Consider the following 17,385-nt stretch of genomic DNA (forward strand, 5'->3'; position numbering starts at 1 on the left):
CTTTGAGACACAAGAAAAAGAAGAGCAACTCAACCCCAAATAAGCAAAAAAAAAGGAGATAAAGATAAGAGTAGAAATAATTGAAATAGAGAAGCAAATAAACAGTAGAGAAAAATCAGAAGCTGGTTCTTTGAGATCTATAAAAGTGATAAACCTTTACCCACTTATCAGGAATAAAAGATACAAATTATCAATATTAGGAATAAGAGAAATACTATCTAAAGATATGAAAGAGTTCCTAAAGTAATGTTGTGATCAACTTTATACCTATGAATTCTACAACTTACATGACCTGGATAAATCCCTGAAAGACCCAGATGATGAAAATTCATGGAGAAGTAGATAATCCCCAAAGCCCCATATTTAATAAAGAAATTGAATTCACAGTTAAAAATCTCACAAAGAAAACTCCAGGCCCAAATGACTTCACTATTGACGTTTACCAAACATTTAAGGAAGAAATAGTACCAATATGTTGTGGGTTGAATTGTGTCCGTTTTAGAAGTTAATGTTTTGAAGTCCTAACTCCCACTGCTTCAGAATGTGTCTTTATTTGGAGTGTCTTTATAGAGGTCATCATGTTAAAATGAAATTGTTAGGATGGGCCCTAATGCAGTGTGACTGGTGTCTTTATGAAAAGGAGAGATTTGGAGACAGGCGTAAAGGGGGAAAGAACATCATGTGAACATGAAGACAGCCATCTACAAGGGTCTGGAACAAATTCTGTTGTTTGATTCATTGATTGATGTAGTTACTCATTCTTACACTATATTATAACCAAGTAGGAGCTGTTTATTTAATGGAATGTAAGGTTTGCTTAATATTTGAAAATCAACCAATGTAATTCAGCATATTAATGAGCTAGAGAAGAAGAACTACTGGCCAAGATGGAGGCGTAGGTGGTCGCACTGCACGTCCTCGCGCAACCAAAACTAAGGACAACAAGAATTTACAAACAAAACCCAACCAGAACAGAGAGAAATGAACCGAATGGAAGTCTGAATACCATACATCCAGTCTGGTAAGGAGGAGTGGAGTTGGAGGCCTACAGAGACGGGTCGAGGGGTCCCGGCAGGAAAAATCGGTGTCCGGCAGATGCGGGTGCGCAGGGCGCAGACGGCAGTTGGTGGACCCCAGACGCGCAGGGGAGGGTGATGGACCCGGTGGCAGACCCAGTGAGGCTAGCCAGGCAGCTGGCTGTCCACAGTCACACATTCGCAAACAGACAAACTAAGCGAAAACGGGCAGCGACACAGACCGCACAGCCCAGGGACCCAGCGCCAGGAAACAAAGCCTGAAGGCACCGAATGAAAACACCTGTGGGAGTTGAGGCCGGGTGATTCTCTCAGCCTCACAGGAGGCTCCTTGGGGAGACCCACAGAGTCCGAGAGAGCACACAAGCCCACCCTCCTGGGAGCCAGCACCAGAGGGGACCAATTTGCTTGTGGGAAGCGGCAAGGGGGACTGGAGTCCTGGTGAGAGCGGAGTGGGAGCCATTGTTCCCTCTCGGACCCCGCCCCCACATATAACGTCACAACTCAGCGACTGAGGTGCCCCACCCTGGTGAACACCTAAGGCTCCGCCCCTCATATGTAGCAGGTGCGACCAGACCAAAGGAAAAAAATAAAATAAAATAAAATAAAATAAAATAAAATTAAATTAAAAAGATGGCTTAAACAGAGATAAAAGCTCCAAGGCCAGTTTTTTTAGGGGACCGAGAAATAGCCAACCTATCAGATGCACAGTTCAAAGCACTGGTGATCAGGATGCTCACAGAATTGGTGGACTTTGGTCATAAATTAGATGAACAAATGCAGACTACAATAAGAGAAATGAAGGAAAATGTACAGGGAACCAATAGTGATGTAAAGAAAACTGGGTTTCAAATCAATGGAAGGGGCCAGAAGGAGGAAAGGAACAATCAAAGAGAAAAGAATGAAGAAACAAGAATTCAAAAAAATGAGGAGAGGCTTAGAGACCTCCAGGACACCTTTAAACGTTCCAGCATCCGAATTACAGGGGTACCGGAAGGGGAAGAGGAAACACAACAAGTGGAAAAGTTATTTGGACAAATAATAGAGGAGAACTTCCCCAATATGGCAAGGGAAATAGACTTCCAGGAAGTCCAGGAAGCTCAGAGAGTCCCAAAGAGGTTGGACCCAAGGAGGAACACACCAAGGCACATCATCATTACATTACCCAAGATTAAAATGAAGGAGAGAATTCTGGAAGCAGCAAGAGATAAGGGGACAGTAACCTACAAAGCAGTTCCCATCAGACTGTCAGCTGATTTCTCAAAAGAGACCTTGCAGGCAAGAAGGGGCTGGAAAGAAGTATTCCAAGTCATGAAAGGCAAGGACCTACATCCAAGAATACTCTATCCAGCAAAACTTTCATTTAGAATGGAAGGGCAGATAAAGTGCTTCTCAAATAAGGTGAAGTTAAAGGAGTTCATCATCACCAAACCCTTATATGAAATGGTAGAGGGGCCTATCTAAGAAAAAGAAGACCAAAACTATGAACAGTAAAAAAAAGACATCAAACTCACAGTTAGTAACAACCATACCTAAAACAAAAGCAAACTAAGCAAACAAATAGAACAGGAGCGGAACCACAGAAATGGAGATCACATGGAGGGTTAACAACAGGGAAGTGGGAGGAGGAGAGAGAGGGGAAAGATATAGAGAATAAGTAACATGGACAATAGGTAGAAAATAGACAGGGGGAGGGCAGGAATGTTGTGGGAATTGTAGAAGTTAAAGAACTTATGACACGTGGACATGAACTAAAGGGGGGAATGTGGGTGGGAGAGGGTGGGAAGGGGGAGGGGAGTGAAGGGGGAAAATGGGACAACTGTAATAGCGTAAGAAATAAAATATATTAAAAAAAAGAACTATATAGTCTGGTCAAGAGATGTATAAAAAGCTTTTGACAATTTCCAGCATTTATTCCTGATTGAAACTTTCAGCAAACCTAGAAATAGATGAGAATTTTCTCAAACAGATAAGGGGCATTTACGAAAAGATTAGCTCTAGCATTATACTTATCTGTGTAAAACCTGCTTTCCTCACAAGATCAGGAAGAAGACAAGGGTGTCCGCTCTCACTATGTCTATTTGGCATTGTACTGGAGATACTAGCTAGTGCAATAAGGCAAGAAAAAGAAACAAAAGCTCTCTGATTGGAAAGGAGGAAGCAAAACTTTTTTTCACAGACAACATGATTGTGGAAAATGCCACTGAATCTACAAAACTTGAACTAAGTTTAGCATGGTTTCAGAATTCAAGGTCAATGTATAAAACTTAATTGTATTTCTACATACTAGAAATGAAGAACCTAAAATTAAAAATGCCATTTACAGTATTATCCAAATATGAAATAATTAGGCATGAATTTGACAACAACTGTCTAAGATTTTTTTATTAAAAAACTACAAACTGCTCCTTAGAGAAATTAAAGAATACCTAAACAAAGGGAGATATATATTATGCTCTGGCATCAGAAGGAAGACTCAGTATTGTTCAGACATCTCTCCAAATTGGTGTGTAGGTTCAGTGCAGTGTCAGCAGGTTCCAAAGCTTTTGCAGACAAATGACCTGGCAAAGTCCTGGGCACTTGGCTGCAAAGGCTTGTGCTGAGCTGTGTGAGTCTGACAGTGGTGTCTAGGATCGAAACCCCGGGTGGTGGGGCTGTCAGAGGACAGAGAGGAGGCCAGGAGCCAGGGCTGAGCTGGGAGGGCCCCCTCCTAGGGCCAGATGGGAGGTAGGGATTCGCCCGGAAGTCTGACAGTCGTTATCTCCAGGTGGTGGAGTTACGGATGAATCTTACTCACCTCTTTGTGTTTTTATTTTTTGACAGCTTTTTTTTTTTAAAGCAGAACAGACCTATTTCCAATGTAGTCAGAGACACAGCAACCCTGCAGTTGATTCTTACTTCATTTGGGTTGTTGGACTTCTGTATAATTTGAATATCTTATAAGAATATCGCATATGTTTTTATAATCAAAAACAAGGCCGGCAGGTAGGCAGGAAGAATGTGACCGAGGGCGAAGCAGGTCTGAGAGACTGAGAACTCCCGGTGGGGCCGCGTCTCCGTAACCAGGAGGACGCGGAGCCCGCAGCACACCTGAGACTCGCGAGCACCGCATTTCACTTTCACGCTCTTCCCAGATCTGACTTTCGCTGGACACATATTCAGCTTCTAGTTAATACATTAAGTCATCTTAGAACATTCGACAGAAGACTTGCCTCCTTAATTCCACGCGGACAGATGGGGATGTCTGATTACCTAACTGAAAAAAGGCACACACTTCAGGCTGCTGTGGCGTTTGGGAATGAATCTTTAAAACCTGACAGTAAACATTAAATTCAATTAGGGAGAACGATCAGCAAAGATTCTTCTCGCCTTCACCCCGGGTGGCTGTGAGGAGTGGCTGACCGGTCGGCATTGATTCCGATGCCATTGTTGTGTGTGTGTCAAGCAGGACAGCCAAGTGTGCATTGTTCACTCCAGAGGGGAGTCATTGGGCAGTTTACAGATGGGCAGGTTTCCTTAAATGGGTTTCCGTCGCAGATTCAGGAGGCTGGCCCCTGGCCGAGAATTCAGACTTCGCGGTTTGGTGCTTCTGGCCCTGCACCGCAGAATTCTCTGCTCTCTTCTTTCTTCTTGCTTCGACTTTGGCCACCGTCCATCGTTCCTCCCCCTCCCCTCCCCTCCCCTCCCCTCCTCTCCCCCTTCCTCCCTATCCCCCTTCCTCCCTATTCCCCTTGCTCTCTTTCCTTCTCTCCTTTTCTCACTTGCTTCCTCTTCCCTCTCCTTCCCTCGTCTCTTCTCCCCTTCATCATTATAAATTATGTAAACATCGAAGTATAGAAAGTGACACAGCAGACGCCTGTGTACCCACCACTCTGATTGTAAACTCCAGGGGCCGGTCCCAGCTCTCGTCTGATCCGCGTGTCAGCAGCACGGGGCCCAAATTGCTCTGTCTCCCCCCTGCCCCCGGCCTCCAGGAGACCCCTGTCCTGTTTTCCCTCCTGCCTCTTTGGCCACTCCTTCTCGGACCCCTTTCTGGTTTCCCTGTGGCCTGCTCGCACCCCTTCCCATGCACGCTGGGCCTCCTCTCTGTTCTACGTTGATCACAGCTTGTGACTGAGAGACTGGCAGTGACAGTGACCCCCACGCTCAGCCTCCCCCCGGGACCTCACACTCATGTGTCCAGCTGCCTGCTCTCTGTTGCCCCAAACTGAGCCCCTGATCTCCCCCAAACATGCAGCTGCTGTCGTGGGTCACCCTCCTGCCCCTCTGTTCCTCTGGGCGCTCTGTCCGGAGCTGAGGGGCGTGGCCTGCACTTTTCTCTGCCCTCCTGCCCCGCCTCCAGGCCGAGGAAATCTTGTTGGCTCCGCCTTCCAAGCAGGGCCGGTTCCCCACTGTGCCCAGCCGGTCCACACCATCCTCTCTCCACTGGACTCTCACCGAAGCCCCTCATCGCCCCGGTCCCTCCCTCTCCTCCCTGCCAGTGGCCAGCCAGGGTGGTCCTGCGTGCACCTTCAGGCTTCTCCCCCCGTTTCTGTGGAGCTCCCTCCTGCAGGCCACCTCCTCCGAGAGACCCTCTCCAGCCCCCTCTGCTCACCGGTCAGCCCTTCTCTCCCTTCCGTTTTGGACGGCCAGGCGTAGCCGCCGCCTGAAATACCATATGGATTCTGCTTGCCCATCCTGCCCAGAGCCTGTCTGTGCAGCCACTGGAACGGGCGCTGGCAGGCAGGGTTCTGTGTGAGTCGTGTCCTGCGGCACAGCGCCTGGCTCACAGCAGGTGCGCGGAAAGGCTCGCCGAGTGAACGCGTGAGTGAAGGAGTTTAATAGGGAGCAGCGTCGGGGCATGTTTGCTTCAGAGCAGATTCATTCCCTCTCTCTCTCTGTCGCTCTTCAGAGGAAGTACGGCACGGTGTTCACGGCCCCCTTCCCCGGCCCTTCTCTTCTCTCTCCTTCTCGTCTTCGCGCCTGGTTCCAGCCTTGCTGAAAACGCACGAGTGAGCGAGCCGGACTCCCACTTCAGGGGTGTCTTAAACATGGTGCTGAAACACACATCCCATAAAACGTACCACGCCTCGCTCGCCCTCAAGTGCACGGCTCAGTGGCGTTGGGTTCACTCACGCCTCACTCACCCTCAAGTGCACGGCTCAGTGGCGTTAACTCACACCTCACTCGCCCTCAAGTGCACGGCTCAGTGGCGTTAGGTTCATTCACGTTGTTGCGCACCTGTCGCCGCCCTCCGGCCCAGACCCTTTCCATCCTGCAGGACGGAAACCGTCCCCACTAAGCGCCCGCCCCCATCCGCCCGCCGCTGGCAGCACCGCCCGCAGTCCAGCTCTGGGGTTTCGGCGACCCGAGGACCCTCACGGGAGTGGGGTCGTGCGTACTGTTTGTCGTTGGTGGGAGTGCCGCCCTCCAGGCGCGTCCGCTCGCCAGCCTGTGAAAGGACCTCCTTCCTCCTGGTGGCCGAATGGCATTCCACCGGGTGGGCCGGGCGCATCTCGTGTGTCCCTTCGCCTGCCGCCGGGCCCTCGGCCGCCGCGAGGAGCGTGCCCGTGAGCACAGGTGCGCCTGTCTCTCTTGGAGGCCCTGGCCTCCATTCCTTTGGGTCGTGTGGTGATTCTGGGCTTGTTTCTGGAGGAAGGGCCCAGCTGTTTCCCATGGTGGTTGGACCCCTCTGTGTCCCCTCCCACAGCGCGCCGGGCCCCAGCCTCCCCGCGCCCTCGCCGGCGCCGGGCCTGCTCTTCTGCTTCCCAGAGAGGCCATCCTAGCGGGTGTGGGGCGGCCTTTTTAGAACTCAGATGGCGTCATGCTCTGTGTACGCAGCATGACCCGTGGACTCAGTGTGTGTGTGTGTGTGTGTGTGTGTGTGTGTACGTATATATACTTACTCTTTAGCCGTGTTAACCCGGTGGATCTAGTCCATTAATTTTACTTTTTTTTCTGTTAAAGTTAGACTTGTACACAGTTCTGAGAAAACCCCACCAGCAGCGCCCTGCGCGCCACCCGTCTGCCGTGAGCCCCACTCCACGCGGGGCGCTCCGGCTGCCCCTTCTGTTACTTCCGTCCGTGTTTCCGAGTGTGACGCTGCTCTTCTCGGCTCTTCGGCCCGAGGCCCCCGAGGCGGCCCCCCACCCCTCCGGTGCCAGAGGAAGGGGCCGAGCACCCTCAGCACTCTCGGGGGGCCGCTCTGGGCCGCGTGTTTTCTGGAGCTCAGACACTTGCGTTCAGGCTCCCTGCACCCCAGAAAGGTTTTGGGAAAAGCCCCCCTTCAGCTCACCAGCCCCAAGCCTGTACCCTTGTACGAGGAAGAGTTTCACCCCTAGATCTTTGTTTCGGTGCTGAAGCGAAGGGAATCCAGTTCAACCGCGTGACCCCTCTCCTCGGCAGGGCCCGGGCTGAGCCCCCGGGGCCAGGCACCCCATTTCTGACCTCTGGGCTGTGCTTGCCTCCTAGGTGTGGAATGCCGTGGACTCGGGGGGCTGCCTGCAGACCTACCGGCCGCACAGCGAGGCCGTGCGGGCCGCCCGGTGGTCCCCCTGCGGCCGATGCGTCCTCAGCGGCGGCTTCGACTGCGCCCTGCACCTCACGGACCTCGAGACAGGTGTGTTCTTCTGTTCCCCAGGGCACCCCTTTGGTCACCGAGTCAGCCTTCTCCCCGGGGCACTTCTCTGTGGCCGGCAGCCGCTGTCGGGGCCATGGGACATGGGCCGTGGGCCCAGCGCAGGTGCGGCGGTCGGCCTGGAGCTGAGCTCCTCCCCGGAGGGCTTGGGGCGGGCCCACGCCAGCCACCCGGAGGAGGACAGAGCCCCGGGGTTGTCCCAGCCCCCAGCCGTGGGGCTGGATAACAAGGTGGCTCTTTAATCAACGTCTGACATTTAATTTGCAGCGGAATAGATTTAGCTTTATCTCGGGGTCCTTTGGTCAGAACCACTTTAGAATTCCCGTCAGTTCATCCCCGTTGGGAGGCGGCGAGGAGCGGTACCAGCTCCTGGGCCGAGTCTGCGGTCACGCTCTGCTTCAATGCCCAAGCCGCACGGGCGCCTGGGTGAGGCAGGCGTGCGCCGGGCAGGCCTGAAGGGGCCCCTGGCCAGCTGGGCCAGAGGAGACAGGGGTCGGTGGAAGGGACTTCTCGTCCCTGGGCACCCCTCCCGTGCAGCGGGCAGGGTCAGCACCGGATCCAGCGGAGCCCCCAGCGGGTGGGCCCGGGGCGGTGCAAGGTGAGGACAGAGTCGGGGGGCGCACCTCGGCCCCGACTCTCAGGTGACCACCTTCTGCTGCTTGGGCTCCTCCTGGGTCACTCTTCCCCTGGGCCCCACCCCAGAGCCACAAGGGGAGGCCCTGGGCAGCCTCCTTCCCTCTGCCTGGCCCAGCAGGGGTGGCGCTAGGGTCGGTGCCCCTTGTGGGGCCCGTGCCCCTCGTGGGGCCTGGCAACTCCAGGTCGGGGTGCGCCTGGCATCTCCCCAGCGATTCAGAGGAGGTGCAGGAAGGGCAGGTCTCCTCCGTGGCTTCCGGCCTTGTCTGGCATCTCACCGCTTCCCGTGTCGCCGAGTCTGAGCGCCCTCTGTGTCCGAGATGCCTGCTCCCCGCTGGCGACTGGGCTGCCTCGTTCCATCTGATTAGGACTCCCCGCCAGGAGAAGGCGGGGCGGGGCGTTCTCTCCGCAGCCCTGGGGAGTCGGCCACCCGGTGCCCCGGGTCGTTAGTGGCGGTCTGGCGCCAAGACCGTTTGATCCTGGTGTCCCTCCGTCAACACCGTTGGAGATCTGCGGGCGCTCACACGTCCGTGCCCGGCCCGAAATGCGGAGGGCCATCCGCACTTCCTCTCGTTAACGTGTAGTTCCGACGGGCCGTGGGCTGACAGAGCAGCCGTGAGTCCACACCTAGGTAAAACCCGCCCACAAATTAGTGACTTTTTATGCTCTTGTTTCCGCCCGTAATCTTCCCAACAACACGCTTCGGTGCGTGCGGCTGGGCCCCTCAGGGAGCGCCGGGCCCGCCCCCTCCACCAGGGCCTGCTCCGCGGGGCGGGGCGGCTGTCCTGCGCACCAGAAGACCCGGCGAGCTCGCTCCCGCTCTGCTCCAAGTAGGGAAGGTTTCTTGTACACCCTGCCCGCCTGGTGGTCATCCCAGCTGGGCTGGTCAGGCCTCCAAAGTAAAGGAGACGGTTCTCTCCCTGAAGCCCTCAGGGCCCTGGCTGGGCGGAGCGCCCTGACCTTCCCGAGGGGCGTGGACGGGTGCAGATTCGGCCCTGCCGGCTGCCCGAGCCAGGCGTCCTCGGGGCAGCTCCTTGGCCCGTTTCTGCAGCCGGGAGAGGGGCTGCCGGGCCCGGTGGTTGGGGTTGCACGTGTCTTTTGGTGGGGAGGTCAACGTGCGTGGAAATGGGTGGCCGACCGGATCTGCGTCCATCAGTGACCACTCCTCTTGCTTGCCCTCAAGGGTCTCCCAGTGCCCTCCCCCCAGCTCGGGCCCCTGGGGGCCCCGTCATAGACGGGCTCTAAGGGAACAGGGTGGCAAAGGGGCCGAGCGCTCGTGGCGGGCCAGGTCTGTGTCAAGTTCAAGCTGAACTGAGTAAATGGCTGTTAGACCCTTTGCTGATTACACAGTCAGTCTCCGCAGTAACTTGTGAGGGGCCGTTTCTGCCCCCATTTCACTGGCCCGGACTCTGAGGCTTGGAGAGTTCGGTGAGCCGCCTGAGGCTGTACCGCCGGCCCCAGCCTGCGCGACTGGCGGCCGCATTGCCCGCTGACACGGTGTGCCCGCACCACGCCTGCTTTCCCGCTGTGGACAGTGTGCGTGCAGGCCGACCCCTGGGGGCCTACTGGGCTCCCAGCCAGCGGCTGGCTGGCCGCCTGTAGAGGGAGCTCGGGGCCCCGGGAGGCAGGCGTGCCAGGCGGGTCTCGGCTGATCCCTCTGATTAAGTGCCCGAATGAAGGATGCCCCTCCGGCTTATCAGCAGCTGCCGCTCCGGCGCGAGAAATGTCAGCCCAGGCGGCTTTGGAACACTTGGCATACGGAGGGTGAGCGGCGTCCAAATGAGAACCCCGTGAGGTGCCCCTGGGCTCACCGGCGCCGGGGAGGGGGCCGCGGGAGGGGCTCCTTGCTGGGCGAAGCCGTCAGAGGGGCCTCGGGCACCAGGACCGTGGGTGTCTCCCGGCGCGTCTCGGGTGGTCCCGGTCCCGGTGGAGAGGCCGTCGGTGGTGTCTCCCGCAGCGGGCGCGAGTGCAGAGCCCTCCACGGCCAGGCCCGGTGTGTGTTGGCTCCCTGGGTGCCGAGGGCTCGGCTGCTCTGTCCAGATGCGGAGGCTCCGGCCTGAGCACCGGGGAGCTGGTGAGGTCTGAGCCGCCGCCTGTCGTGTCCCCCCCCCCCCCCCCCCGCCCCAGCCTCCCTCCCTCCCTCCCGCTGACACACCGACACAGGCGGGACCACAGGCTCCTGGGCCTCCCCCCCACCGTGGTGGTCGTCTGTGACCCCACTGCGAGGTGCCCTCACTGCAGCCCAGCCCTGCCCTGCGTCCTGTGTGTGTGTCCACCCTCCAAGGCCGTGTCCCCTTCAGGCCGGGACGGCCGTCCGCGCTCCCACCCACTGTCTGTCTCTGAAGAGTCTCGGCCTCGTCCCCCACCCCCCCAACACAGCTCTGTAGCGAGGGGCTGACCCAGCTCCGGGAGGTCCCCTGCCAGCCCGGGCCACACGCCTGGGGAAGTGCCCAGGGCCTTCCCGCCACTGCGCCAGGGCCCTCCTGTGCCCGCCTGGAAGCCAGGCTGGCGCCAGCCCTCCAGGTGCCGGAGCGCTCGCTCTCCTGCGTAGTGCCGTCCCGTTTGTCACCGGGAGAGCAGGGTGGGGGGTGGGGGTGCGTCTGTGGGTGGGGCCCTACGTTTGGGGTGCAGTTTGGCACCCCCGATAGGTAAGATGGCCCCTGCACACCGGGCGGGCGCAGCGGGGTGCAGGGCGCCGGGCTCTGCGGGTGGGTGCCGCCCCGTCCTGGCAGGGACCGGACCATGCGTGGCCCTCGCCTGCCGGCCGTCTGGGTGGGGTGCATTCCGGTCCCGGGACAGTGGCTGCGGGAAAGCCTCTGGGACGCCCCTTGTTTGCAAGTTGAAAAGGTTTTATTTTTTTAAATCCTCACCCGAGGATATACTCATTGACTTCTGAGAGAGAAGGAGGGGAGGGAAGAGAGAAGCAATGATGTGAAGGGTTGCCTCCTGAATGCACCAGGCTGGGGACCGAACCCCCAACCTTTCAGTGTACGGGACGATGCTCCAACCAACGGAGCCACCTGGCCAGGGTTAGCACAGAAATTTTTTAAAGTATTTTGGGGAATTCGGTCTTGCTCAGATAGCAAAGACCCGTGGCTCAACTCGCTCTAAAGAAATCACGCGACTGTCACTACTCCGTGTTCCGTGTTCCGTGCTCCATGTTCCGTGCTGCTACCGCAGCTGCGTGTCAGGCTCGTCTGCCGTCAGGGGCTGGCCGACTTTCCCGCATCACTCCTCGTGCGCACAGCGGCCCTTGAGGTGAGTCCTGTTTCCCGGTGCTGCACGGGGGGCCCCTCGGGTGTGAGGCAGCTGCCGGCCGGCCCGGAGGGAACGGTCAGGCCTGTGGGGCTCTCGCCCGGGCCCTTCCCAGGACCGTACCCCGTGTGCCCAGGTGGCGCCCGTTTCTGATTCAGGGAGTTCGACGTGGAGTTAGCGATCTTTTCTCGTTGTTTGCGTCAGGACGGTTACATTGGCAGCTGGCTGGCTGCTTCCCCGGGGGTGAGGGTGAGGGTGAGGGTGCTGGATTTGGCGACGTGAGTCACAGGCGGCCTGGCCGGGACAGAGGCTCCGTCCCCGTGAGCCGCCAGCACCCCTCCCCTAGTTGGCGCCGTCCGCACGTGGCCGCGAGCCTCTGGGTGCACAGGCACACCAAGAGCTTGGGGGAGGGGGAGGTCCCCGGCAGCTCGCAGGCAGGCGGTGCAGGAGCACCGAGAGTGGGGTGTGGTGGCAGGCGCAGCCTCCGTCCTGGCATGATGGCTCTCGGGCCCTGGACACATGTGAGCTTCACTGAGCTTCCCCTGCCTGAGCCGTGAGATGGGTTGTCACAGCGACCACGGCCGGCCGTGGCAGCACAGGTGCAGGCCCCAGGCGGGCCCAGAGGCGGCAGGCGCACGGGCACCACGTGAGGCTCATACCTGAGCCGGGCTGGCGGCCAGACAGCGGGCGGGAGAGGAGGACCCTCGTGGACCTGGAGGGTCCACAGGCAGGCCAAGGGTGGGCGGGCGGTGTCAGCCCGGCCGTGTGCGGCGGTCCCCACTGGGCACCTGGCTGCCTCCACCTGAGACAGGAAGAGGGGCCAGCCCGAGGGTCGCCCGGCCGGTGTCGCCAGCCGCCTTCGCACAGCAGTGCTGGTGGTGGGAACGGGAGCGTCGGCGGCAAACGACGGTGATGTCGGGGGCAGGTGGGATGGGCACCGCTCTGGCCGCGGCTCTGCTGTGGTGACCACGTTCGTGTACCTGTGTCCCCGTCGCGTCAGGGAGCAGAAGGGGTGGTTTTCCCCGACTGCGGGAGGAGCCGAACAGCTCGTACACGGTCGGCTTCATTAGAACAAGGCCAGTAAAGTCCGTGCTGGTGGGTCACACGTGCTGAAACTCAACTTCCTACAAGCAGCACACGGAATGACAGAATCTTCTACGACGCACGTGCAAACACGCGAGGCAGTCTCAGGGTTGGAGGTCACACACACCCACCCGTGGCGCGTCGAGTGGCACTGCTGGGGGAGGGTGTGAGCAGCAGGCGCCTCGGGTGTGGGAAGGCGCGTGCGGGGCGGAGGCAGACCTGGCAGGGGGGCCTTCGCCAGCAGCGGGCCCACGTTCCCCTCCCAGGGGGGCCCCTGGCAGGCGTGTCCCGCCCCTCCCCGTGTCTGTCCGGCAGAGCGTGAAGGCCGGCCCGCGGCACGGGGCCCTCGGAGCCTCACGCAGAAGAAGAGCTCCGAGCCGCGGGTCTCCCCCGGCTGCCGCCGGCCCGAGCTCGAATCCTGGGCTTCGGCGGCTGCTGCTGCGACCAGGGACGCGTCCCGTCGTTCTGGGGTTAGTCTTCCCACGGTGGCGGCTCCCTTTGTCGTCTGCCAGGGCCCTGCCCGGGGGACGCTCCAGGCCCCTGCGGCCTCATGTTGGTGAGGGTGCGCGGCACCCAGTGTGCAGGGACGTGCCCGGGGCCCCGCACCGGGAGGGACGGCACTGGGCGGGAGGTCTGTCCTCGGGGCTCCCAGCTCCCTGCCGACCGACCGACCGCCTGCCGCTGCCTCTGAGAACACTCCTGTGAGGGCGGCCTGGCCCGTCCGTCCGCCCGGGGCTCCTGACCACACGGGAGCCCCCCTGGTCTTTCCCGCGAGGCTTCTGGAAGCTCAGTAAAACGGCCCTAAAATCCCTCAGTTTTGGACCCTGGTATTCGCTCCTCAGTGAGGAGCGAGAGCGGGAGTAGCGGCCTGGGTGTTGTGAGTGGGAGCAGGGAACGATGCAGACTCCAGCTCGCCTTCTGCCCGGGACGCGCTGCTGCCCAGACACACAGATCCTCTCGCAGCCTCTTCCGGGGGGTGAGGACGCAGAACGTATCCAGAAGTGTTTTTTTTTTTTTAACAACAAAAAGTTCAACCATCTCTCAGCGACTCAGCTTGTGCTTCTCCGCCCATCGTGTCCCCCCCCCCACCCCCGGCTGGCAAGCCGGCGCCGCTGCACTTTTTGAAGAGCCGCGGCGAACCCGCCGCCGTTTCTGTGGCGAGCATATGTTCCGTGCTCCGGTCCAGGAAACGGGACGTTCTTCTCCAGGCAGAGAGAGCGTGCTTTCCTTTTGGACGCAAGGGTTGGCGGCGAGTCCCAGACGAGCGCGGAGTCGGCAGTAGGCACGGTTGTCTCCGTCCGGGGAAAAGACGCGGCCCACCGGGCCCTGCTCGGTGGTGGGGGGCCGCAGGGGTGCCTGTGAGCTCCTGTTCCGTCCAGGGGATGTGGCAGTGGGTTCTGCCCTCAGCCCCCAGCGGGGACCCCCCGTCCCTGGGCCGGAGCCAGCAGCATCCTGAGGCCCGTGCCGCTGGGGTGAGACCTGTCCCGGAGGCTCCACGGTGCCGCCCCGTGTCCGCGATGGGCGCGTGGGGACCGCAGGGGGCAGCTGTCTGTGGCAGTCTCCGGGGGACGGGCACTTACTCACGGGGCAAGTCACAGCGGTTCCTGACTGCCCCCTGGGGTTCCGGATGGGTTTCAGGAAAGGAAAAGAAGAATGAGGTTGAGGAACCTCGGGCTTCCAGGTAGGTCCATCCCCGGGGGGCTCCGTGTGGCTTCCTCGAGGGTGTGGCTTCTCGGCTGGCCCGGGCATGGGGGACACGGCGCCCCACCCACCGCAAGCCTGCTCGCCGCCCCGGTGCCTTTCTTCTAGAATAATTCTCTGTTTTCAGAAAACATCATCACAACAACAACGTCAGTGTCCCTGGAAGTCATTTCACGTTGGTGACTCTTGCAAACCCTGGCCCAGGCCGGCGCCACGTGGCGCGCTCATAACTCAGAGACAGGTTTCAGGTGAGGTCCGCCTTGTGGCGGCCTCGGGGTCTGGTTCTGGTTTTAAGTGGTGTTTGGACCCCCCCCCCCCCCCACCAGGCGGAGCACTCGGGTTGGGCGGCTGGGCTGTGGTGCGCGGTCCCTTCACCACTGTGGGCGCTGCGGCCGGCTCTCGACGGCGTGGCGATGACACAGTGGCCATGAGCTCCCTCCTGCCCCGGGTGTGAGCGCGGGACGTAACAGTCAAAGGGCTTGTGGAGCTTAAAGAGGTACAGAGTCTTCCCTTGTGAAAGGTTGCGTGTTTCCAGAATTTTCTCTGATGAGAAGTGGCTGCCAGCGGCGGCCCTGGGAGACCCTGGGAAGGAGTCGGGGCTCGGTGGTCTGTCGGGCGCAGCGAGGCCGCAGCGAAGAGCAGGGGCGGCTGCTTGCCACGGCCCTGCTCCGGGGAAGGGACGTTACGGAAACAGGTGTTTCTAGTTGTTTCCGTCGTCCCGTGACCTCCGAAGCCAGACACGACGTGCCTGTGTCGCCCATGACGGCTCGGACATCCGCACCCCAAACCGGGGACCACGCTCTTCTACTCGGCTGTGAACCGCCCGCCGTGAAGGTGTCGTGGATTGTGCGCCGGGCTGTCAGGAACCCGAGCACGCCGCCCTCCCCGGGGCCAAGGGCAGGAGGGGCAGGAGCTGTTCCCGGGCACCGTGTGCGGGGAGGGCTCCTCGAGCCGCACGGTCACCGGTCGCTCCCAGGGAGGGGCGGGGGCGCCTCCCCGGCTGCCGAGGGCGGGCCTTTCCCTCCGCATGGCGCGGCCGGACGCCCGAGGCCAGACCGGCTGCGACTGGGCTGCTTTCACGTCGCCGAGTCAGAGAAGTCCCCCGCACTGGAAAAAAAATGGGAGCATAGTCCACCCTGTCGCTCTCGCCAAAAACACAGTATTAGAACGTACTGAGGATTTCGGAGAAGTTTGCTGATACTCTCGGCACACGGCATGTCGGCGAGTTTCTAAGTAACGGCCATCTTCCCCTCGACTCCCCCTTGAGAGTGCCCGGCGTTCGGTGGACGCCCACACACACCAGCACGGGGCGCACCGCGCGGCTCTGCCTGTGCCGGTGAGGGGGCGGGGCTCTCGCCGCGGGGCGGTTGCCGCCGGGCAGCCCCGGGGACCGCGGGTCCGGGCCGGCGGGGTCTGTGAGGGCTGCTGCTGGGGCCTCGACAGTGCGGCCGGTGGCTCTCCTGCCCTCCCCCGGTGGCTCTCCTGCCCGTACCTGGGGGTTGGGTGGAACAGGTCACTAGTGGGTGGGGGGTGCTCTCAGCAGGGTGGCCTTCAGGAGGTGCCTTCTGCAGGGGGGGAGGGGGGAGTGGAGGCGCTGCCCGGGTCCCGTGAGAGGACGCGATGCGGTGGGAGACCCCCCTGTTCTCGGCCTCCGGGTTCTTGCATCCCCACTGGCCCACGGCCTCAGCCCAGCGGGGCTGTTCTGGGGCCTGCGGCTGTGCAGGGTGCCCCTGGTTGGCCAGGGAGCCCCCGTGGGCACCTCCGCAGGAAGCACGGGGACGTCCACATGGCGCACGCACACGGGCTCCACGGCAGCTTCAGGACGGACACGCCAGGGTGAGGGCCGGCCCGAGTCCTGGACCCCCCGTGAGGCCCCGTGCCCTGCACCACCGGCGCATCGTGGTGAGGGCCAGGGCAGGTCCCGCGAGCTTGGCGCCCGAGGGTCCCACCACCCCCACTGCCCGGCTCCCTGCCAAACCCTCGAGGGCGAGGGTGAGGGTGTGACGCTGCGGGGGCCGACCCTGGAAGGAATCCCTTTGAACATCTTCCTCGGACCCCTAGGCCCGCAGGCAGAGACCCCGCGTGGGCGGCTTTGGAGATGCCCCCCGTCCCCCAGGGGCTGGTTCTCCTCGGTTGAAAGTGGGCCTGGGGTGGTCTGGATGTGTCAGTAAACATTGGAGCACATCGTGGGCAGCTTTCACGGACCCGGCCGCCCGTTTAGCCCGGGGAGGGGTTCAGCGCGTTGGGGCGGGGGTGGCAGCGAGGCCGGAGTCCCTGCTGCCCCTGGGTGTTTCCGGAAGGACTCCATCGGCCTCCCGGGGCCCTGGTGGGCCGCCTTGGCCCGTGACTCCATGCCAGGTGCATCTTCCAGGTGTTTGTGTTGTGACCTGAGTGTTTTCTCTCTGCTCTCCCTGTGTCCAGGAGCCCAGACGTTCAGCGGGCAAAGTGACTTCCGAGTGACCGCCCTGAAGTTCCACCCGAAGGACCACAGCCTCTTCGTGTGCGGGGGCTTCAGCCCCGAGGTCAAAGCCTGGGACATCAGGGCCGGCAAGGTAGGCCCGTCCGCAGTGGGGCCTTCTGCGGGGAACTCGCCGCGACGGGTGGGACCATGGGGCAGGTCGGCCGCTCTGCCCGCGGCGCCTCAGGTGGAAGGGTCACCGCTCAGCAGTCCGAGCTCAGCCCGATTCTTAGCTGTTTTGGAAAACAACTTCGAGTTGTTAAGACGAGTCAAGCATCACAGGCGCGATTCTGTACAGAATCGTGTTAGCAACGATGTTTACTGAGCACCTACTGTGTGCAGATGCTTCCAGAGGCTGTGAGATGAGCCCCCCTTGGGTTGCCCAAGCGAACTAAGTGTGGACACAGGTAACAGGTGCAGAGAAGTGCTCTGTGTGCGCGTGCGAGTGTGAGTGCACGCCGGAGGGAGGGCGGGCGGGGGGCCAGCATTCGGGGGGCAGGGAGCAAGTCCTCTTGGAGGAGACCGTGCTCCTCTGGGGCCCTGAAGGCTGCTTCCCGTCAGTCCCACAGAAGAGGGAGCCCCACCCTGCCCTCCGTACGGCTTGC

At 60.1% G+C, this 17,385-nt stretch overlaps 1 protein-coding gene across 1 annotated transcript in view; it reads left to right on the forward strand.

Annotated features, from left to right (window-relative positions):
- Positions 1-17,105, forward strand: part of WDR25 (WD repeat domain 25) — a 95,654-nt gene extending 78,549 nt beyond the window's left edge. The window contains exons 3-4 of the mRNA XM_036017597.1: positions 7,485-7,632; positions 16,744-17,105. Coding sequence (XP_035873490.1) covers positions 7,485-7,632; positions 16,744-17,105 — 510 coding nt within the window. The remainder of the gene's footprint in view (positions 1-7,484; positions 7,633-16,743) is intronic.
- Positions 17,106-17,385: the final 280 nt, after the last annotated feature.

Source organism: Phyllostomus discolor, chromosome 1, assembly GCF_004126475.2.
Source record: "Phyllostomus discolor isolate MPI-MPIP mPhyDis1 chromosome 1, mPhyDis1.pri.v3, whole genome shotgun sequence".
Classification (NCBI taxonomy): Eukaryota; Metazoa; Chordata; class Mammalia; order Chiroptera; family Phyllostomidae; genus Phyllostomus; species Phyllostomus discolor.